General features: G+C 34.7%; 1 protein-coding gene across 3 annotated transcripts in view; it reads left to right on the top strand.

Annotated features, from left to right (window-relative positions):
• Positions 1 to 23381, top strand: part of ABCA5 (ATP binding cassette subfamily A member 5) — an 87047-nt gene that overhangs the window by 39298 nt on the left and 24368 nt on the right. For all 3 annotated transcript variants that reach the window (XM_081271913.1, XM_081271914.1, XM_081271915.1), the window contains exons 20-24: positions 10960 to 11161; positions 13612 to 13781; positions 16810 to 16937; positions 17345 to 17482; positions 22193 to 22306. In XM_081271913.1, the coding sequence (XP_081128039.1) occupies positions 10960 to 11161; positions 13612 to 13781; positions 16810 to 16937; positions 17345 to 17482; positions 22193 to 22306 (752 nt within the window). The remainder of the gene's footprint in view (positions 1 to 10959; positions 11162 to 13611; positions 13782 to 16809; positions 16938 to 17344; positions 17483 to 22192; positions 22307 to 23381) is intronic.

Below are 23381 nucleotides of genomic sequence, written 5' to 3'. Positions count from 1 at the left end.
CATGGAGGGTGACACACAGTGAAGTCACACTAATGCAGTTAATCAAATTATATTTTGCCTTTGAACATCTGGAAAAGAATATTGTTTTCTTAGTATAATGTGAAACTAGCAAGAGTTTTTTTCTTTTTTTTTCTTTTTAGCTATACATGACAGTAGAGTGTATATTCTAATAAGACTTATTAGGATAAGTCTATTCTAATTAGGAACCCATTCTTGTGGTCGTGTGCAATGTGGCATTTTACTGGTGGTGTATTCATACACGAACATAGGAAAGTTATCTCAGATTCGTTCCACTGTCTTTCCTATTCCCATCCTTCTCCCTTTCCTTCATTCCCTTTTGTCTAGTGAACTTCTGTTCCTCACTGCCTTATTGTGTATTATCATTCTTATTTCAGAGAGAACATTCAGCCTTTGTTTTTTGGGGATTGGCTTATTTCAGTTAGCATTATAGTCTCCAGATGTATACATTTACCAGCAAAAGTCATAAAGTCATTCATTTTTATGGTGTAGTAATATTTCATCGTATAAATGTATCACATTTTCTTTATCCATTCCTCTATTGAAGTGCACCTACGTTGGTTCCATAGTTTAGTTAGTGTGAATTGAGCTTCTTTAAACATTGATGTGACTGTGTCACTGCAGTATGCCTTTTTAAAAAGTCCTTTGGGTATATACTAAGGAATGGGATCACTGGGTCAAATGGTGGTTCCATTCCAAGGAATCTCTATCCTGCTTTCCAGAGTAATTGCACCAGTTTGTAATCCCACCAGCAATGTATAACTCAACCTCCCCCCCCACATTCTCACCAACATTTATTGTTACTTGAATTCTTTTTTAATGAGCATTATGACTAGAGTGAGATGAAATCTCAATGTAGTTTTAATTTGCAGTTCTCTAATTGCTAGGGTAGTTGAACATTTTTTCATATATTTGTTGATCATTAGTATTTCTTCTTCTGTGAGGTGTCTGTTTAGTTCCTTTTCCCATTTATTGATTGGATTTTTTTGGTGCTAAATTTTTTTTGAGTTCTTTATATGTACTGAAGATTAATCTTCTATCTGAGGTGCAGGTAGAAAAGATCTTCTTCCATTCTGTAGGCTCTCTGTTTATGTTCTTTCTTGATCATTTCCTTGCTGTGAAGAAGCTTCTTAGTTTGATGTCATCCCATTTATTGATTCTTGATTTTACTTTTTTGCACTTAGGAGTTTTGTGGAGGAAGTTGGTTCCTAAGCTGACATGATGGAGAGTTGGGCCTACATTTTCTTCTAGTAGGTGCCGGGTCTCTGGTCTAATGCTTAGGCCCTTGATCCATTTTTAAATTGAGTTTTATGCAGGATAAGAGATAGGATTCAATTTCATTCTGCTACATATGGATTTCCAATTTTCCCAGCACTATATGTTTAATAGGCTATCTTTCCTCCAATGTATGCTTATGTTGTGTTTGTCCAGGATGAGATAATTAAATCTATGTGGGTTTGTCTCTGTGTCTTCTATTCTGTTTCATTGGTCTTCATGTCTGTTTTGATGTCAGTACGATGCTATTTATGTTCATATAGCTCTCTAGTATAATTTAAGGTCTGGTATTGTGATGCCTCCTGCCTTGCTCTTCTCGCTAAGGATTGCTTTGGCTATTCTGGGCCTCTTATTTTTCGAAATTAATTTCAAGACTGCTTTTTCTATTTCTATGAAGAACATCATTGGAATTTTAATGGCAATTACATTAATCTGTATAATGCTTTTGGTAGTATGGCCATTTGGACAATATTCATTCTACCTCTACAAGAACAAGTGAGAACTTTCCATCTACTAAGGTCTTCAATTTCTTTTTTTAGTATTCTGTAGTTTTCATTGTAGGGGTCTTTTACCTCTTTTGTTAGATTGATTCCCATGTATTTTATTTTATTTTATTTTGAGGCTATTGTGAGTGGGATAATTTTGTTAATTTGTCTTTCAGCTGATTCATCATTGGTATATAGGAATACAATTGATTTATAGGTGTTTATATTATATCTTGCTACTTTGCTGAATTTGTTTATGAATTCTAGAAGCTATCTAGTACATTTTGCAGGGGGTCTTCAAAATATACAATCATGTTGTCAGTAAATGGGGATAGTTTGAGCCCTTTTTTTTCTTTTTCTTTTTCTTTTTTTTTTCTGTTTGTATCCCTTTAATTTTGCCTAATTTCTCTGACTAGAGTTTAAAGAACTGTTGAATAGAAGTGGTGAAAGAGGGCATGCCTGTTTTATTTCAATTTTAGAGGGAATGCTTTCAGGTTTTCTCCAATTAGAATGATCTTGGCCTTGGTTTAATGTATATAGCTTTTACAATGTTAAGGTATGTTTCTACTATCCCTCATTTTTCTAGTGTTTTGAACATGAATGTATGCTATATTTTGTTAAATGCTTTCTCTGCATCTATTGAGATAATCATGTGATTCTTGTCTTTAAGTCTATTGATGTGGTGAATTACATTTATTGATTTCCATGTGTTGAAACAACCTTGCATCCCTGGAATGAACCCCACTTGATCATTGTGCACTGTATTTTTAATGTTTTTGTATATGATTTGCTAGTATTTTATTACGAATTTATTTATTTATTTATTTAAAATTTTTTTTTTAATTGGTTGTTCAAAACATTACAAAGCTCTTGACATATCATATTTCATATATTAGATTCAAGTGGGTTATAAACTCCCATTTTTACCCCAAATACAGATTGCAGAATCACATCGGTTACACATCCACATTTTATTGACTGTTGTATTCTGCTACCTTTCCTATCGTCTACTATCCCCCCTCCTCTCCCCTCCCATCTTCTCTCTCTACCCCATCTAATGTAATTCATTTCTCTCCTTGTTTTTTTTTTTCCCATTCCCCTCATAACCTCTTATGTGTAATTTTGTATAACAATGAGGGTCTCATTCCATTTCCATGCAATTTCCCTTTTCTCTCCCTTTCCCTCCCACCTCATGTCTCTGTTTAATGTTAATCTTTTCTTCCTGCTCTTCCTCCCTGCTCTGTTCTTAGTTGCTCTCATTATATCAAAGAAGACACTTGGCATTTGTTTTTTAGGGATTGGCTAGCTTCACTTAGCATAATCTGCTCTAATGCCATCCATTTCCCTGCAAATTCCATGATTTTGTCATTTTTTAGTGCTGCCTAATACTCCATTGTGTATAAATGCCACATTTTTTAATCCATTCATCTATTGAAGGGCATCTGGGTTGGTTCCACAGTCTAGCTATTGTGAATTGTGCTGCTATGAACATCGATGTGGCAGTATCCCTGTAGTACGCTCTTTTAAGGTCTTCAGGGAATAGTCCGAGAAGGGCAATAGCTGGGTCAAATGGTGGTTCCATTCCCAGCTTTCCCAGGAATCTCCATACTGCTTTCCAAATTGGCCAAACCAATTTGCAGTCCCACCAACAATGTACAAGTGTACCCTTTTCCCCACATCCTCGCCAGCACTTGTTGTTTGACTTCATAGTGGCTGCCAATCTTACTGGAGTGAGATGGTATCTTAGGGTGGTTTTGATTTGCATTTCTCTGACTGCTAGAGATGGTGAGCATTTTTTCATGTACTTGTTGATTGGTTGTATGTCCTCTTCTGAGAAGTCTGTTCAGGTCTTTGGCCCATTTGTTGATTGGGTTATTTGTTTTCTTATTGTTTAATTTTTTGAGTTCTTTGTATACTCTGGATATTAGGGCTCTATCTGAAGTGTGAGGAGTAAAAATTTGTTCCCAGGATGTAGGCTCCCTATTTACCTCTCTTATTGTTTCTCTTGCTGAGAAAAAACTTTTTAGTTTAAATAAGTCCCATTTGTTGATTCTAGTTATTAACTCTTGTGCTATGGGTGTCCTTTTAAGGAATTTGGAGCCCAACACAACAATATGTAGATCGGAACCAACTTTTTCTTCTATCAGGTGCAGAGTCTCTGATTTGATATCAAGCTCTTTGATCCATTTTTGAGTTAACTTTTGTGCATGGCGAGAGAAAGGGATTCAGTTTCATTTTGTTGCATATGGATTTCCAGTTTTCCCAGCACCATTTGTTGAAGATACTATCCTTCCTCCATTGCATGTTTTTAGCCCCTTTATCAAATATAAGAAAGTTGTGATTTTGTGGATTGGTCTCTGTGTCCTCTATTCTGTACCATTGATCCACCCACCTGTTTTGGTACCAGTACCATGCTGTTTTTGTCACTATTGCTCTGTAATATAGTTCGAAATCTGGTATCGCTATACCGCCTGACTCACACTTCCTGCTTAGAATTGCTTTTGCTATTCTGGGTCTTTTTTTTTTCAATATGAATTTCATGATTGCTTTATCTATTTCTACAAGAAATGTCGTTGGGATTTTGATTGGCATTGCATTGAACCTACAGAGAACTTTCGGTAATATCGCCATTTTGATGATGTTAGTTCTGCCTATGCATGAACAGGGTATATTTTTCCATCTTCTAAGATCTTCTATTTTTCTCTTTAGGGTTCTGTAGTTTTCATTGTATAAATCTTTCACCTCTTTTTTGTTAGGTTGATTCCCAAGTAGTTTATTTATTTATTTTTTTTTTTGAGGATATTGTGAATGGGGTGTTTTTCCTCATTTCCATTTCAGAAGGAATGCCTTTGATTTATGCATGTTGATTTTATATCCTGCCACTTTGCTGAATTCATTTATTAGTTCTAGTAGTTTCTTTGTAGACCCTTTTGGGTCTGTTAGATATAGTATCATATCATCTGCAAATAGTGATAATTTAAGTTCTTCTTTTCCTATTTTTATGCCTTTAATTTCTTTTGTCTGTCTAATTGCTCTGGCTAGTATTTCAAGAACTAAATTGAATAGAAGTGGTGAGAGAGGGCATCCCTGTCTGTTCCAGATTTTAGAGGGAATGCCTTCAATTTTTCTCCATTCAGAATGATGCTAGCCTGAGGCTTAGCATAGATAGCTTTTACAATGTCAAGGTAAGTTCCTGTTATCCCTAGTTTTTCTAGTGTTTTGAACATAATGGGATGTTGTACTTTGTCGAATGCTTTTTCTATATCTATCGAGATGATCATGTGGTTCTTATCGTGAAGTCTATTGATGTGGTGAATAACATTTATTGATTTCCATATATTGAACCAGCCTTGCATCCCAGGGATGAATCCTACTTGATCATGGTGCACAATTTTTTTGATATGCTTTTGTATTCGATTTGCCAGGATTTTATTGAGGATTTTTGCATCTAAGTTCATTAGAGATATTGGTCTGTAGTTTTCTTTCTTTGAAGTGTCTTTGGTTTCGGGATCAGGGTGATGTTGGCCTCATAGAATGAATTTGGAAGATCTCCTTCTTTTTCTATTTCTTGAAATAACTTGAAAAGTATTGGTATTAATTCTTCTTTGAAGGTTTTGTAAAACTCCACTGTATATTCATCCGGTCCAGGGCTTTTCTTGGTTGGTAGTCTTTTGATGGCTTCTTCTATTTCCTCCTTTGTTATTGGTTTGTTTAAATTGTGTGTATATTCCTGACGCAATCTGGGCAAATCATATGACTTAAGAAATTTATCGATATCTTCACTATCTTCTGTTTTATTGGAATATAGGGCTTCAAGATAATTTCTAATTATCTTCTGTATTTCTGTAGTGTCCGTTGTGATATTGCCTTTTTCATCCCGTATGTTAGTAATTTGAGTTCTCTCTCTTCTTCTCTTCGTTAGCATGGCTAAGGGTCTGTTGATCTTGTTTATTTTTTTGAAGAACCAACTTTTAGTTTTATCAATTTTTTCAGTGTTTTTTTTTTTGTTTCAATTTTGTTGTTTTCCACTCTGATTTTAATTATTTCTTGTCTTCTACTACATTTGCTGTTGTTTTGCTCTTCCTTTTCTAGGGTTTTGAGATGAAGTGTGAGTTCATTTATTTGTTGGTTTTTTCTTTTATTGAGGAATGAACTCCATGCAATGAATTTCCCTCTTAAAACTCTTTCATTGTGTCCCATAGATTCCGATATGTTGTGTCTGTATTTTCATTTATCTCTAAGAATTTTTTGATTTCCTCCTCTATGTCTTCTGTAACCCATTGATCATTCAGTAACATATTGTTCATTTTCCATGTGATGTAGGATTTTTCCTTCCTTCTTTTATCATTGATTTCCAGTTTAATTCCATTATGATCAGATAAGATGCATGGTATTATCTCCACACCTTTATATTTACTAAGAGTTGCCCTATAGCATAATATATGGTCTATCTTTGAGAAGGATCCATGTGCTGCTGAGAAGAACATGTATCCACTTGATGATGGTTGATATATTCTATATATGTCGGTTAAGTCTAGGTTATTGATTGTGTTATTGAGTTCTATAGTTTCTTTATTCAGCTTTTGTCTGGTGAATCTGTCCAATGGAGAGAGCGGTGTGTTGAAGTCACCCATAATTATTGTGTTGTGGTCTATTTGACTCTTGAAGTTGAGGAGAGTTTGTTTTATGAACATTGCAGCACCATTGTTTGGTGCATACGTATTGATAATTGTTATGTCTTGTTGTTGGGTGGTTCCTTTTAACAGTATATAGTGTCCTTCTTTATCCCTTTTGATTAACTTAGGTTTGAAGTTGATTTTATTTGATATGAGTATGGCCACTCCTGCTTGCTTCTGAGGACCATGTGAGTGGTATGATTTGTCCCAACCTTTCACTTTCAACCTGTGTATGTCTGTTCCTATTGTATGAGTCTCCTGAAGGCAGTATATTGTTGGATTTGTTTTTTTAATCCAGGTTACTAGCCTTTGTCTCTTGATTGGTGAATTTAAGCCATTAACGTTTAAGGTTACTATTGATGTATTTGTTTGTACTTCCAGTCATGCGTATTTATTTATTTATTTTAATATAGCTCCTTTTTCCTTTTTGGTTCTTTTTTTTCTTCCCCTTACTGAGTTACCTCCCACTGTTAGTTTTGGGTGCTGTTTTTCAATTCCTCTTCTTATAGTGTTTTGCTCAAAATGCCTTGCAGTGCTGGCTTTCTGGCTGCGAATTCTTTTAACTTTTGTTTATTGTGAAATATTTTAATTTCATTCTCAAATCTGAAGCTTAATTTTGCTGGATACAGTATTCTTGGTTGGAATCCATTATTTTTCAGCGTTTGAAATACATTGTTCCAGGATCTTCTTGTTTTCAACGTCTGTGATGAAAAATCAGCTGTTAACCTAATTGGTTTACCCCTTAATGTAATCTGCCTTCTTTCTCTTGTAGCTTTTAATATTCTGTCCTTGTTCTGTATGTTGGATATCTTCATAATTATGTGTCTTGGAGTTGGTCTATTATGGTTTTGTATGTTTGGGGTCCTGTAGGCTTCCAGGATTTGGCAATCCATTCCATCTTTCATATCTGGGAATTTTTCTAGGATTATTTCATTCAATAGATTGTTCATTTCTTTGGTTTGAACCTCTATACCTTCTTCTATCCCGATGACTCTCAAGTTTGTTTTTTTTATGACATCCCATATCTCTTGGATAGATTGCTGGTGATTTCTTAGCATCCTTTCTGTGTTGACTATATTCTTTTCAAGTTGATAAACTTTGTCTTCATTATCTGATGTTCTGACTTCTATTTGATCTAGTCTATTTGTAATATTCTCGTTTGAGTTTTTAATTTGGTTTATGGTTTCCTGCATTTCTAGGATTACTGTTTGATTTTTTTTTAAATCTCTATCTCCTGGTAGAGCTCATTCTTTGCCATTTGAATTTGCCTATGTAATTCGTTTTCAAAGTATACTTTCATTGTTTGGACTTGCTGTCTAATGTCTTCTCTAAGATTCCATTCCATGTGAGTTAGGTATGCCTTGAGTTCTTTCTCTCTCCATTTTTCTGATGCCTCTAGGTTCTCCTGTGGATTTAAGTTGTCCTGCATTGTTTGTAATCCTTTTTTCCCTTGTATTTTCATGGTGCTCACGTTACTTTCCAACTCTGTTTGACTGCTATGTTTCTGTTTTCTTCTTTTAATTTGTTTTGGTTTTTATAGTTCCAATATCTCTCCTTTGTGTTGGGAGACAATGTTTAGAGATGTTGGATTTAATTATGATTTAAGGTAAATTCATTAGTTTCATTAAAGGCCTACAGAATTTGATGGCATATATAGAATTGAGGTTTGAACTTAGGATTTTAAGTTGAGGTCAGGCGATTTGATGGTATGGAGGTTAGTATATGTTAGCTTCTTTGGGGGGTTGCTCAAATGCAAGAGAATATTAACAAGAGAATAGACAGGAGTACTTGGGGGTAGTTAAGGGCTTAGGCAGACTATGGACCAATTCCTAGTATTCATCTATTTGTATTTAGTAAGTTGTACGTAATCTGGGTGGTCATGCTTAAGAGGAAAGATGGGGAAAAGGTAAGGAAGCAAACCAAGAAAGAGAGAGGGAGAGAGGAAAGAAAGAGAAAAGAATAGAAAAGAAAAAGAAATTATAATTAAAAAAAATAATAAAATGCAGTAAAATAAAAATTACATTTAAAAAAACAATAATATAATTATAGAAAAGAAAAAAATTTAAATTAAAAAATTAAAAAAAAAAAAAAGAAAAAAGGGACACTGTTAGGCTTCTATTTTCTTTGTTTCCAGTAGGTGATGCTGTGCCTTCCCGGCCAAGAGTTTGCCCTCCAGCTGTAGGAAACAATCCGTGTGAGGCCACTCCCCCCTTCCTCCCCCCCCCCCAACACCTGTTAGCTTAGGTTTATTCCTGGTTTCTAGTTCCCTGGCTTCTCCTGTCAGCCAGGCCTTTCCCAGTGTGATACCTCTTAGCAGTTCAAGGTACACTCTGTGCCTACAGTTTCCTGGACGTGGAGCGTGGCTTTTGGGAACCGGCACCTTATTGTTTAGATTTCCTCTGCTAGCCCCCCCTCCGAGAGCTGGCGGGATAGGTTTTGTTTTTGCCGCTGGTGGGAGGGGGGAGTTGGAGGTCAGGTGCCTTTACCTTTCCCCACGCCTCTATTCACGCTCACTCTATTAATCACGGCCCTGGAAAGCTGGGGAGAGATTTTATGTGATTTCTCCGCTGCATGGGAGATGGTCTAAATGACACAGACCTGTTCTATTGCTGAATGAGCTGCAATCTGTTGAAAACTGGCGATGGTGATGTCAGCTCTCCAAGATGGTGGCCACTGGCTTCCTCCGTGGGCTGAAGGGTGTGGAGGACAGAACTCGACTGCTTCCTTCTCCCATCTCAAACCCAGAACTCAGCCCGAAGCACAGTGAGGGCACAGCCCGCAGGAGCCCACAGAATCTGCAGCACTGTTTCTCTGTGTTGCTAGCTCCCCGTTTCTAGGGACGCCGTTTCCCAGTGCTCCACAGTCTCTATCAGTGGGGTGGGCCGCTGAATAAACAGCTTGAATCTCCGGGTGGACAGTTCACTCGCGGTTGGGCCCCAGTAACCGATCTTTGAGCGATGGAAATCCTTCCTCTAGGTTTTGGTGCACCCCAATTTTGCTGGAAATTCCTAACAAGGTAGCTTTTGGCTGTTCTAACTAGTCATTCACCCGCGCAATGACGCGGTACACGGGGTGATGCACTCCATTCGCCGCCATCTTCCCGTCTCCCTATTACGAATGTTTTTATGTTCGCGTCCAAGAAGAGTGATCTGCAATGTTATTATATGGATTTTGTAGTTTTTCCTTCTTTTGAACATTTGAAATGATAAAGTTGGCATTCTTTTTATTTATCTTCACAAATTGTGGAAGAGTTCAGATAAAACTTTTTTACTGAAAGTCTGATGGCCTTAATGGAATGAAATAACTAAAAATGAAACAAATCCTCTGAAATTTTTTGATTAATATTATAAATGCTAGTATGCTGAACAACTATAAACAATTAGTATGATGTAATTTAATGTCATTTTTTGTATTATTGTTTAAATTTAAAAATGTATATATTTGCCCAAAGTAGTTTCTAACTTGTATACACTATTTAATATTTGCATTAGTTATCAGTGGCTTTCTACATTTGAACTCCTGAATGTGTTTTTGAATTTAAAATAAACAATCATCAATAATGTGCCATTTTATTCTTGCCATTAAATTAGTAACCAATTATATTTAATTGGTAGGATTCCAACATAAAATACATAAAGAAATTTTTATTCCAAATATATTTGGAATGTTTAAATGTAATTGCAAGTAAATATTAAAAGTAAATCCAAATGGCATACTTCATTCACATTATTGAGTTTATTATGTCTGTTATATCAGATTATTATCAGCTGTAATTACACAGAGCTTCAGGAAATGATATTGAAGTACTGTATTTATAACTCTCCAAAGACTGAAAATGAACTTCAAGGGCAGATTTTGGCTATCAACTGTGTATGAAACTAATAGCAAAGTAAAGCCAAGCCAGAAGAGGACTGTTAAAGAGAAAAGAGAGAAGTCAAGGGTTTGATGGGGGCTTGATGTTAAGTTGTAGTCAGGAAAGGAAAAGTTCACATAATAGTTCAAATATCTATGATCTTAAGAATGAGCATGCATATAGTCTAGTTTTGAACTATGGAAATCAGAGAAGTTCAAAAGTTAAAATAAACTCTGAACTGGTTCTTCTACTCAGTATTACTTCTGCAAGAGTCAGCCATGTCACATGGTTTACTGTTTGCTTGCTTTTGTTGTTTTACATCATTTTGTGCTAGGCATGATTTACAACTGTTCCTTCACTTGTTGATAGACATTGGCTACTTTCTAGTTTTAGGATATTCTTGATAGGGCATTAGTAAAAATCTTCTGCATGTGTTTTGGTGACTCCTCTACATATACCTCTGTTGAGTTTATACCTAAAGGAGTCTTCCTGGGTAATAAGATATTCACACCTGTTTAGCTTTAATAGAGCCGAAATATAAGAGCATTCCATTTTACTGCCAGATGTGTGCTTCTTTAAATTGATATGCTTCAAAAGAGTTTACATCTTATTAAAGGAATATACCAAAATTTTCTTTTTGTTTGGCAAATAGATTATAGTGTTTTTACACAGCAACCACCAGAGGAAGAAATGGACTCAAAATCTTTTGATGAAATGGAACAAAGCTTGCTTATTCTTTCTGAAACCAAAGCTTCCCTAGTGAGCACCATGAGCCTTTGGAAACAACAAGTGTCTACAATAGCAAAGTTTCATTTTCTTACCTTGAAGCGTGAGAGTAAATCACTGAGATCAGTGTAAGTATGATTACCATTCTTCTGCCTGAGAAGTTGTCCTTTTAAGGATACAAATTGGATTTACAATATTAAGTTTTTATATGTTGACATTTGTAAGTAAGACATAGTTTTGAAAGATTAAAATAATTTTACAATTTCAGAGAAGAAAAATGTATTTTATAGTAATTTCTTGAAAAACACCTAGAGGTTTACTTTTTTTTTTTTTAGCACTAACATTTATTGTCACCTCTATAAAATGAGGAAGTAACAAGTAACCTTATGTAATTATATAATCTTTGAATTATTGTCATTGTATCTTCAGTTTTAGCTTACAAAAATGTTTTTCATTTTTGTTTCATCCATTAGTTAATTTTTATGCTTATTTTGTAAATAGCAGGAAATGTTTTTTTGTGTGTAAGATGAATCTTACATTCTTAGGCCCAAGTAATCCTCTTACATCAGCCTCATGAGTGCTGGGACTACAGGTGTACACCACTGAGCCCATTAGGGAAAGTAAAAAGATTTATAGTTATATATCAGATAAAGAAACTGAAATGTAAAACAGGCTATGTAACTGGTGGATCTGGGATCAAAATGAGATCTTCTCAGCTTAGTTTTAACCTCTCCCAGCACCCTCTTTCAAGGGTACTAAAAATTGGCTTATTTTGAATAATATCAACTTTTTTCATACACTGTACTTCTATCATGTTAGATCCAAAAATGGTAGTAGGAATAAAACTTAATCATCAAGAATAAGATTATTATGTGTTTGAAATATGCTGACCATATTTGCCTTTTTGACTGAATTTATTCTATACTAAGCAAATGTCAATCAAGTATCTTGATTTATTCCTGTTACTGTTACTGAAAGAAAATATTTATTTAAATCAACACATTTCCATTTATTAAGTTGAACACCACTTTCATGAAATACCCCTGGGAAAACAATAAGAGTCTTAGCTCAGATTGTTATAATTATAATTAAAAACCATAGACTGGGTGGCTTAAAAAGCAGAAATTTATTTTTCCTCACAGTTCTAGAGGCTAGATGTCTGAGACCAGACTGAGTGCCAGTGTGGTAAAGACTCTTCAAGGCCACCATTTCACTGTGTGCTCATATGACTTCTTTTTGTGGAGGGGTTGTGGGGAGAGAATAAGCAAGTGAGCACATTAGCATGAACCCTCTTATTTCAAACACATAATGATCTTATTCTTGCTGTTTTTTTTTTTTTCAATAAGACACTAATTCCATCATAAGGCACACACCCTCTCATGACTTCATCTAATCTGAATTACCTTCCAGAGTTCCTGTCTTCAGGGGCTAGAGCTTCAGCATATAAATTTGAGGGGACACAAACATTCATTTCAAAACAGGGTTCTATGCTCAAGTACATTTAGGAAATATTGTACCTTGTATTTGCTCAATTAAGTTGTTCATCAGCGTATAAGAACATATGAGATGTTCTTTGGTTAAAAAAAAAGTTTTCTTTAATTTTGTTTAGTCTGGAGATTCTAAATAGTATTTGATCATGAATTTTTTTCTCATGAATTATTTTCTTATCTAAAATATCGATTAACTTCTTATAGGGCTGGATTTAAAAGCAGAATGCTTTGTGACAACTTAAGAATGATTTTTAAAAAACAATTATGAGGTATCTAAAAATTATAAATTATAAATTTATTTAAGTGTGATGATCTAAGTTCTCCAGCCACTAGTGACACTTAGCTAAGACAGAGATGCTTTGTAGAGAAGGAGCTATCTTCCAGGTAGGAGGGTGTTATAGTAGATTGTATCTTGCTTTGCCACCTGAGAGACACAATAGCAGTTAATGTGATTAAATTGTGATTAGAATGGAAATTAAAAAATATGAAAGTTTCATTGTACTTTTTTTTCCTTGTACCTAAATATTTTTGCCAGTATATGAAAAGTAAATGGATAGGATAGAGAGAGGGCAGGAAGTAGTTCCTTCAGGAGTATAGAAACATAAATGTTTGTGGCAATGTCAGATTCTTTAACAATTAAAATTATAGGTTTAGGTCTCGGATTGTGGCTCAGAGGTAGAGTGCTTGCCTACTAGCATGCATGAGGCACTGGGTTCAACTCAGCACCACATAAAATATAAATAAATAAATAAAAACAGAAGATATTTGTGGGGAAAAAAACTACAGGTTTACATACCCTGTAATAATTTAAGGGTGACCCTGGTCCTCTCTTTGCTTCTACTTTTATAACTTGTAATTTTTTCATTCAATATTAGCTTTCTCTACAACATTATCATAAGGTAATTTTTGGTAGTAGAATTTTTTTTTAAAGATTTCTTTCTTTGTTCTTGTTTTCTTTTATTCATTTTTTTCAATGATTCATTTTTAACCATCTGGGGTTTAAATCAATACAAATGTTAAAGAAGTTTTTAATAGATTTACATATTAATATACCTTAAGCTGTTTTCTTTTTTTTTTTCCTCTTTCAGGTTACTTCTGCTTTTAATTTTTTTTGCAGTTCAGCTTTTTATGTTTTTTGTACATCACTCTTTCAAAAATGCTGTGGTTCCCATCAAACTTGTTCCAGACTTATATTTCCTAAAACCTGGAGATAAACCTCATAAATATAAAACAAGTCTGCTTCTTCAGAATTCCACTGGTGAGAGTGTGTGAAGGTCTGTGAATGTGTGTTGGCCAGGGAACGGGAATTGAGGGGTGGATTTTAGAAATATAATTAAGGTACAGGCATGATCTACACAGAATCCACAAGAAAAAAAAAGTACTTTATAGATGCTGAGTGATGTACTACAATTATACTTAAAATGAAATTTTAAACTGAAAGTTTTAAAAATAGTCTATACCGCTTATGATCATTAAATTCCTTTGTTTTTGTTTTTTTGTTTTTAAGAGTAGCAACATTGTTCTCAGTATCATGTTTTACCTCAGAGTTCATGGTGAACTAAATAAAGGTGAGAAGTGGTGAAATTTTCTTTAGAAAGAGTTACAGTATTATGCTGTTTATGAATGTTAAGCAATCCTTTGAGGACTATTTGAAGAATTAGTTAAAACTAAGACAAATAAACATAAATATAAATATGTGTAGTTGAAAATATTAAAACTTGTAGTTGAGTTTTTTGAATTTGCTGTTGGTATTCTTTCATAATTGTTGAAAATGAAAAGTTTTTAAAAATTTTTAATTAGTTACACATGACAGTACAATGACCTTGACATATCATACATTTGAATCAGATGGGATATAATTTCTCATTTTTCTGAGTATACAGGTTGCAGAATCACATTGGTCATGCAGTCACATATATAAACACAGTAATAATAATGTCTGTTTCATTCTACTATCCTTCCTATCTCCTCAACCCCTCCCCTCACCTCCCTTCACTTCTCTCTACCTAATCTAGGGTAACACTATTCTTTTTTTTTTTCCCTCACATCTTCATAGATGTATTTTGTATAACAATGAAGGTCTCCTTCCACCATCCATGCAATTCCCTTTCTCTCTCCCTTTCCTTCCCACCTCTCTTCCCTATGTAAAGGTAATATTCTTCCCATGCTCTTCCTCTCTTCCCCGTTTTGAGTCACCCCCCTTAGATCAGTGAAGACATTTGGCATTTGGTTTTTTGGGATTGGCTAACTTCACTTAGCATAATCTGCTCTAATGCCATCCATTTCCCTGCAAATGCCATGATCTTATTATTTTTTAGTGCTGAGTAATATCCATTGTGTATATATGCCACATTTTTTTTTTATCCATTCATCCATTGAAGGGCATCTAGGTTGGCTCCATAGTCTAGCTATTGTGAATTGTGCTGCTATAAACATTGATGTGGCTGTGTCCCTGTAGTATGCTGTTTTTAGGTCTTTTGGGTATAGTCCGAGAAGAGGAATAGCTCATCAAATGGTGGTTCTATTCCCAGCTTTCTAAGGAATCTCCTTACTGCTTTCCAAATTGGCTACACCAATTTGCAGTCCCACCAGCAGCGTATGAGTGTATACGTTTTCCCCCGCATCCTCGCCAGCATTTGTTGCTTAAATAAGAACGAAACGGACATAGAATTCTGATCTTCAAAATATGACAACCTAATACAAAATTTCATTCATGTATGATCAGTTGTTCCTACAACATCTCCTGTGTACATAGTCCTAAGGGTCTTCAAAAGACTATAAATTACTTTTTAAATCATGTACTAATATAATCTGTTGCTAAGTATACTACATAAGTTTCATTCTTTCTTGGGAAGATGTATTTAGGATAGACAGTTATTCTTAAATAGAAAATGTTATGTTTTGCAATTTTTTTCTTTCATTTAGAATTCTTGTTTTCAATTTTAGTATAAATTTTCTGTAGCTAAAATCTACTAGTGCATGAAGCCCCATTATTATGATTTTTTTGAAGTTTGGGGAATTGTAAATTGCAGTTACTAGCTTTCTTTTTGAGTTCATTTTCACTGATGTTTAGAAATTCTAGTTTTTTCAAGGTTTGTTTCTTTCATTTTTCCATTATTATTATATCATCATCATCATTTAGTATTTTGAGAGTTTCTTGCCTATATATCCAGTATTTTCCTAGGTCCTATTGATGATCCAAAATAAAAACCTTTTTCCTTTAGGAATCACTGGGCATTGTCTGTGTCATTGGATGATTTCTTACCTCCTTGCAAAGCACAGGTGGAACTACTGAAGCTACTTCAGTTACAGCATAGCTCTCTTTGCAACACATGTAGTCCTGCTGACAAGCTTTAGAGAAGAGTTGCATTAAGGCACTAGGTTAGAAGTAAAGGTAGTGTCACTTTATATCCCAAAACACCATTCAGTATGACTTTGTGGTTTGGTGCCGAATCTGATCCACCTTATTACACTATTCATTTACAGATTGTATTTTGCTTTGAATGATATGAATTTCTCTTAAAGTCACATTTGTCCTTCCTTGGATCCTGGTTTTTGTGATGATAGAGCAGGTGCTACATGTATTCATCAGACATGTCAACATATATTTAAACCCTAAACAGGATTAAAATATTTCCCTTGATTCCAGGCCATCTAGAGAATGTAGATAGAGAGCTGATTATGGATTTGAATATTTTGACATTGTTAAGTCAATTGGCATTTATAAAACTTGTCTGGCTGCCCAGAACACACAAAATTTCCCAAGGGAACAATGCTACCATACCCTATCTTATACCTTTCTAACCTTAGCAGGTTATCTTGTTGCCTATAATTGCCAAATAGATTGTTTTTTTTTACTGTTTAACCATATTTCATATGAGCATTCCAGGTAGCTTTTCATTGTTATTTTTAATAATTGTAGCAGCAGCTATAGGTTAAATTTGCAGTTACTAAGTGCCAGGTTCTGTTCTAAGCCCTATGCTTATTTTCAGTCCTTTAATTCCTATGACCACAGGATGTGAGGGTTTGATATGCTTTTTATCCTTACTTTACAAAAGAGGAAATTAAGGTCCAGAGCATTCAGTAAATTGTTTTAAGAATAGTGCAAGTGGTACAATTGGGGTTTGAATCCAAGTAACTGGCTCCAGAGTTACTGTTCTTAATCATGTCTTAGCTGATAAAGATAAAAAGTTCTCTAAAAAGACAGGGATGTTTCCAATGTTATTAAAAGTCTGTGGCTGTTTCTTCTTTAAACTGATTCCTTATTATTTGTTTTCTAATACCAGACTCAGATATCAGTGATCTTACTAACTTTTTTGCCTACCGGAACATAATGGTGACGATGTTTAATGACAGTGACTATGTTTCTGCTGCTCCTCATAGTGCAGCTTTAAATGTGGTGTATTCAGAAAAGGTAAGATTAATGCATGTGAACGTTACCCATTTAAAAGTTATAAAGGATTAAATTAGTCCTAAAATTAGTTATTTGTTAAATTGACTTCATTAGTTAGAAGTTAGAATGTACTTTTAGAAATAACTGGCTGTTTGTTTATGATATATTTTATGCTGTGATGACTGATCAACATGAAAAGGAATAAGGAATTTTATTTTTATTTAAAATATCAAAATATCTGCCCATTCCTAGCTGTATTCACAGCTCTATTATCTGTATCTATCATGGAGTATTATTTCTATGATTTATTGAAGCATCCATTCTATACAGTTAATTAGAATTAGGTTACTTGGTGAGAAAAGCTTGACACATAGCAATAATTTATCCACTTATATAAAGTATGCAATAACTTTTTGTTTAAATTATAGGACTATGTTTTTACAGCTGTTTTCAACAGTACTATGGTTTATTCTCTACCTGTATTGATGAATATCATTAGTAACTACTATCTTTATCATTTAAATGTGACTGAAACCATCCAGATCTGGAGTACCCCATTCTTTCAAGTAAGCAAACACATATATAGATAAAATTTCTTAAGTGTATTGTTTGTGTGTATAAAATATAAATTAAAAACCAAGCAATTATAGTAGACAAAAATTTGTAGAAATTTATCCTGTACTATCTCCTAGTTTTAAAACTCAAGTAAGGGATGGTTTAAATCAAGATTTGAGAGTCCCAGGATTAGTTTGCTTGAGGATTAAGGAGATTATTTTGCTACTGATATACATGGATGTGTGTGTGTGTGTGTGTGTGTGTGCGCGCGCATATATATATATATATATATATATATATATATATATTTGTTTGTTTTGTGTTTTTTTTTTGGGGGGGGGGTAGGGAGAGTAGTACCAGGGATTGAACTCAGCCTCATCCCCAGCCCTATTTTGTATTTTATTTAGAGACAGGGTCTCACTGAGTTGCTTAGCACCTTGCTTTTTGCTGAAGCTGGCTTTGAACTCAAGATCCTTCTGTCTCAGCCTCCCAAGCGGCAGGGATTACAGGTGTGCGTCACTGTGCCCTGCTGGTACTGATATTTTTATAAAGCATAATTATATTTTACATTAATTATAGAAAAAAATTAAGGTTACCTAAAAATATTATTTGGAATTTAGATATTAAGATATTGTGTCAAGAGATACACAGTTTCCATAGAGTTGGGGTGTACCACCCTCTTGGCACATGGATATATTCATCAACTTGCAAGCTATTGGATGCTTTACTTTTGAATTTCTATGGCAGCTTCATTACTTAGGCTTTGTTAGTCAAATCACTGGCCACTAGTGATCAAGTCAACTTTCAACCTCTCTTGCCTGCCTAAATATAAGGAGTAGGGCTGAAAATTCCAACCCTGTAATCACATGGTCCATGCCCTGGCAATCAGCCTCAATCCTGAGGTTTATCAGGAACTCACCAAGGCTGCCTTATTAGAATAAAAGATTATCTTATCACACAGAAAATTCCAAAGGATTTAAGAGATTTATGTCAGGAACTGGGATGAAAATTAAATATTAAAACAGAATATTCTCATAGTGCTCCTGTCTATAAGGGTTTTAGAAGCTTTGCCTCAGGAACTGTGGGAAGAGAACAAACATTTTACAATATCACAGTTAATGACAGAGTTTTTGGTAGCATTTATGAGAATTTTAAGCACAAACCATTGTGATTATAGGATAGGGATCAGGTGGTGAAGCAATCAGGGAAGATTTGAAGAGCAACTGGTACAAGAAAACTACAGTGGGAATAGTATTCTAGACAGAGGTAATAGGAAGTTCAAAAACCCAGAAGTGTGAAAGCAAAAGTACACAAGAAATATATTGTGTGTCCTAAGGGACATCAGTTTAGGGACAAAGAATGATAAGGCATGAAACAAGGACTTAGCAGGTCCCAGGATAAGAAGGGTCTTGAGTGTTGTCTTAAGAAATTTATACTCCATTCTGACATAGATTGTAGAAGCTACTAAAAGGTCTTTAAACAAAGAAGATTAATTATTTAAGAGAGTAATGCTTTAAAAAACTGCCTGAGCTATATTATGGGGTATGTTGTAGAAGGTCAAGACTAGTGAGAGCCCACCATTTAGTGGGCTTTGGAAGCAATTTGAGTAAGAGATTATGGTAGCTTGAATTAAGGTACTAATACTGGTTATGTGAGATGTGAATAGATCAGAAAGTGAAAATGTTAGGACTTAACCCAGGCATGTTTGTAATTTCATCTACTTATGAGGCTGAGGAGGAATGATCACCAAGTTCAAGGCCAGCCTGGGCAGCTTAGCAAAACTCAGTCTCAAAACAAACAAATAAATAAGGACAGGGCATGTAGCTTGGTGGTGGAGTGCTTGCCTAATATTTGTGAGCCCCTGGGTGTAATCCCCAGTGCTACCAAAAAGAAAAATAAGTCAGGAATTGATGGTTATTTAGTTATTGCAAATGAGGATGACAGCCATACTTTTTACTTGGAAATGGGTGCTGGTAGTGCCAGGGCTATTCATCAAGATTGATAGCAGATGAGGTAGGTACAAGGCAAGAACAAGTATCTGTGACTTTATCAACAAGGAAATCATTGATGGCCTTGGTTAAAGCAGTGAAAGGTTGGAATGTTATCCAAATTATAGAAGACTGAGATGTGAAGTAGGAAGATCAAGGGGAGACAGCTTTTGAGTTTACCTGTGAAGGGTTGAGAGAAGCAGAGCAGGGGTGTGGAGCGGCAAGCAGTTGGTGGAGGATCAGGGAACTCTTTCCCTTTGTTTCTTTCTTCCTTCTCTTCTCCTCCATTTCTTTTGTGTTCATTTGTATCCTGATGAGAATAGGATTTGGGATAGAGAAAAATTAGATCTAAGATGGCGAGAGTAGACAGAGGCAAAGCACCTCCTTCATTGTGACAAAAGGGAAGGAAAACATGGATTGTGGATGAAGACACATTTTAAAATATGACAGACAATTCTGGTTTCTTTGTGAAGTCGAAGATTTTTTACTTGAAATAACACATTCACTTATGTAGATGATCATGGCTAGGTAATCCATACCCCAAACTTCTTTTAATTTGCTATAACCTTTTGATATCTTAAATTGGAAATCATATTGAAGATTAATTTGGTACTCTTCTTTTTTTTTTTTTTTTTTTTTTGTACCAGGTATTGAACCCAGGGGTGCTTTACCATTGAGCCGCATCCCCAGCCCTTCTTATTTTTTATTTTGAGGCAAGAGCTCACTAAGTTGCTGAGGGTCTTGCTAAATTGCTGATGCTGCCCTTGAACTTAGGGTCTTCCTGCCTCAGCCTCCTCAGTTGCAGAGCTTATAGACATATGCCAGTGCCTACTCTTCTTGTTATATTTAGACATGTAGACAAATATCAAATTTTCATTTTTAGATGATCACTGACACTGCAGTGAAAAGGGATTCTATGGAGAGTTTGGGGTTTAGAAGAAGAAAGGTAAAGACTTCAGATTCTAGATTCTAGTGCTAGATGTATGTTTATGTTAAAAACAAGTGGCCTAACTTTCTTACACTGTTGCTTATTGTTGCATTTGTGAAGTGAGGAGAAGGAGAGTCTTGCATTTTACAGTTTTCAGTAATGTGGTACTTGGTACTAGTATTCACTGATTTGGAGAACACAGGAAGAAGAGTGATTTTTAAATGTTTTGTTGAGATGGAAAAACATTTCACTTTTAACCTACTAAATTGGTTGTTCTTGTGGCATTTTCCTGAGAAAGTTTAGTAAGCATTTTGAATATCTGAATCTAGAGAGATTTCTGAATCGAAAGTAAATATTTGTAAGTCACCAGCACATACATGATATAGAATTCACCAAACTTATAAATCTCACCTGTGCGTTTTTTTTAATTGTGAAATATTTCAAACCTACAAAAAAAGAATAGCCATATATATCTGCACCCAAAATGTTTCAAATGTTAATACCTTATCATGCTTGTTTTTAATTAATACAACTTTGAGTACACAATTAAGATTCTATGTTATCTCTCCCCAGTCTCATTTCCTCCTCTCCTCCATAGAAGTAATCACAATTCAAAATTTTGAAATAAACATACATGTTTTTATGATATTACTGCGTGTGTGTGTGTGTGTGTGTGTGTGTGTGTGTGTGTGTATATATATTTCTAAAGATCTTGCACTTTTTTCATCAAACATGGTCTCATAGCCATTTTTGAAACCAGAGAGAAAGATGGGATTTTTTAAAGGTTACTCTTCATAGATGTCTTACTTATGCTCTAAATTCTTCTTTAATCAGGTTTTGTGTGATTGAATCCAACTATAGAATCATTAATTTCCACTTCTTGTAGAACTACTTAGTTCACATGTTTGTAGATTCTGTCCAGCCCTTCCACTGTCACATATATGAGTTTGAGGCAAATTCTGCAGTGTCACATGGCATGAATTTAAAAAATAGCTTTACTGCTACATCCTAAAATTCAGAAGGCTTGGGTCAATAAGAGGGTGATACACTGTTTCCACATCATCCAAGGGAGTAGGTGCCAGGGCTTCAGTATCTGCCAGACACAGTGTGGGTCCTGCACTAGTGCAAGGTGCCTTCTCTACCTCATGAGAGTATGTTCTTAAACAACGTGGATAGGAAAGTGGCCTTGTTGGGGATGGAGGATGACATAGCACCTTTGGTCCTGTGTGATCTGCACTTTATTTACTGAACTGTCTGGCAAAGTTAACTCTACTTGGACATTGGGATCAGTAGAAGTTAAAATCTCCCTTGCTTTGGAGAAGTTCCTTGTTCTATAGAAAGCTGAGTTTAGATAAGTTTTTCCAAAGGGAAAAGGAGCACCTAAGATCCCAGTTAGCATATATTCCACACAACCAATGAAGAGCACCAAAGATCATCCTTATATATTTCTTATCATTGCATAGGACCACTGGTGGACATGCCAATTTATTTTCAGACTTATTATTTTATTACATGGTGAAAGTTAATTTGTATGCTGGATTATTCTGTGCTGTAGGTAAAAAAAAATAGTGCACAATGATGTGTGCAGTGTCATATAGCTATTTTAATGAATTAGTATCAGGGTTAGTACTAGTCTAACACCTTAATAAACCTACTACCCAGTCTCTCATAGAGACTAAGCCTGGGATAGATATCCAAATGTGTTCCCTCAGAGGTTTTGATATTCTGTGATACTCTTTTAGAATGTACTAAGGTGGTATAAAGTGATACTGAGTTCCATTTCTTATTCTGTGGATGTCTTTCAGGAAATTACTGACATAGTTTTTAAAATTGAGCTGTATTTCCAAGCTGCTTTGCTTGGAATCATTGTTACTGCGATGCCACCTTATTTTGCCATGGAAAATTCAGAGAATCATAAGGTATGACTCAGTTTTTAAAAAATTACAGGTATGGTATTCCAATAATAATTGTCCAAAACTAACCTATTTGTATGGTTGCAAATCTTATATAGAATTATTTCAGAAGTAAAGAATAAATAAATTTATTATTATAATAATTATGATAATAGTTGTTACTTAAGTACTTGCTTTATGCTTTCAAAATTGCATCCTCTAATCTTTATAATGTTTTGAGCTAAGTTTTATTTTTCTACTTTACAAATCGGTAAATCAAAGATGGGAGTGTTCATGTAAGTTGCTCAGGTTGACTCAGCTCATTTACATTGTGAATGTGAAAACTGACTGTGATCTTCATGATCCTAACTGGAACACCACCCTTCCTCTCTTTACCTTTAGTAGAGTGTGTTGAATACACAGGCATTTCATTCTTGTTAAATGAAAAAAAAATGGTGAAATTGATTGTCATAACTGGGGCCCGGGAAAAACTGCTAAGTATACACAAGTTCTTTGGAATTCTTCACTTTCTTCTCCACCTTTTTCTTTTGTCCACCAGGCAACTACCTATCTTTTGTAGTTTTTTTGGCTGTTTGAATTTCTCAACTCCTCTGTGTTGAAATTGTATCTTAATTCTCTGATAAAAATTTTTATTCTCTCGATGGATGATCTTAATTTTGAAACAAGTTTATTAGTTTACAGACTATGATGACTAATGAATGAGTTTAGACTCATGTTTAAAAATTTAATAAAAATATAGTCTAATAAATTTTAATACAAATTTTATTGAAAGTAAATTTGTTTAGTATAAATATAGCATGATTCTTTAGGCAATTTAAAAAATAATATTCAAGTTTTTAAAAATATTTTTTAGTTGTAAATGGATCTTTGAATTAATTAATTAATTAATATGCAGTGCTGAGGATCAAACCCAGGGCCTTACACATGCCAGGCAAGTGCTCTACCACTGAGCCACAACCCCAGTCCCAATATTCAAGTTTTATATTATGATATGTATCTTTATTATTTTTTAAAAAATTTTTATTGATTTTTTAAAAATAAATGACAGCAGAATTCATTACAATTCTTATTACACATATAC

Source organism: Spermophilus citellus, assembly GCF_964194105.1.
Source record: "Spermophilus citellus genome assembly, chromosome: 17".
Taxonomy (NCBI): domain Eukaryota; kingdom Metazoa; phylum Chordata; class Mammalia; order Rodentia; family Sciuridae; genus Spermophilus; species Spermophilus citellus.
This window is presented reverse-complemented; position numbering and strand designations above follow the sequence as displayed.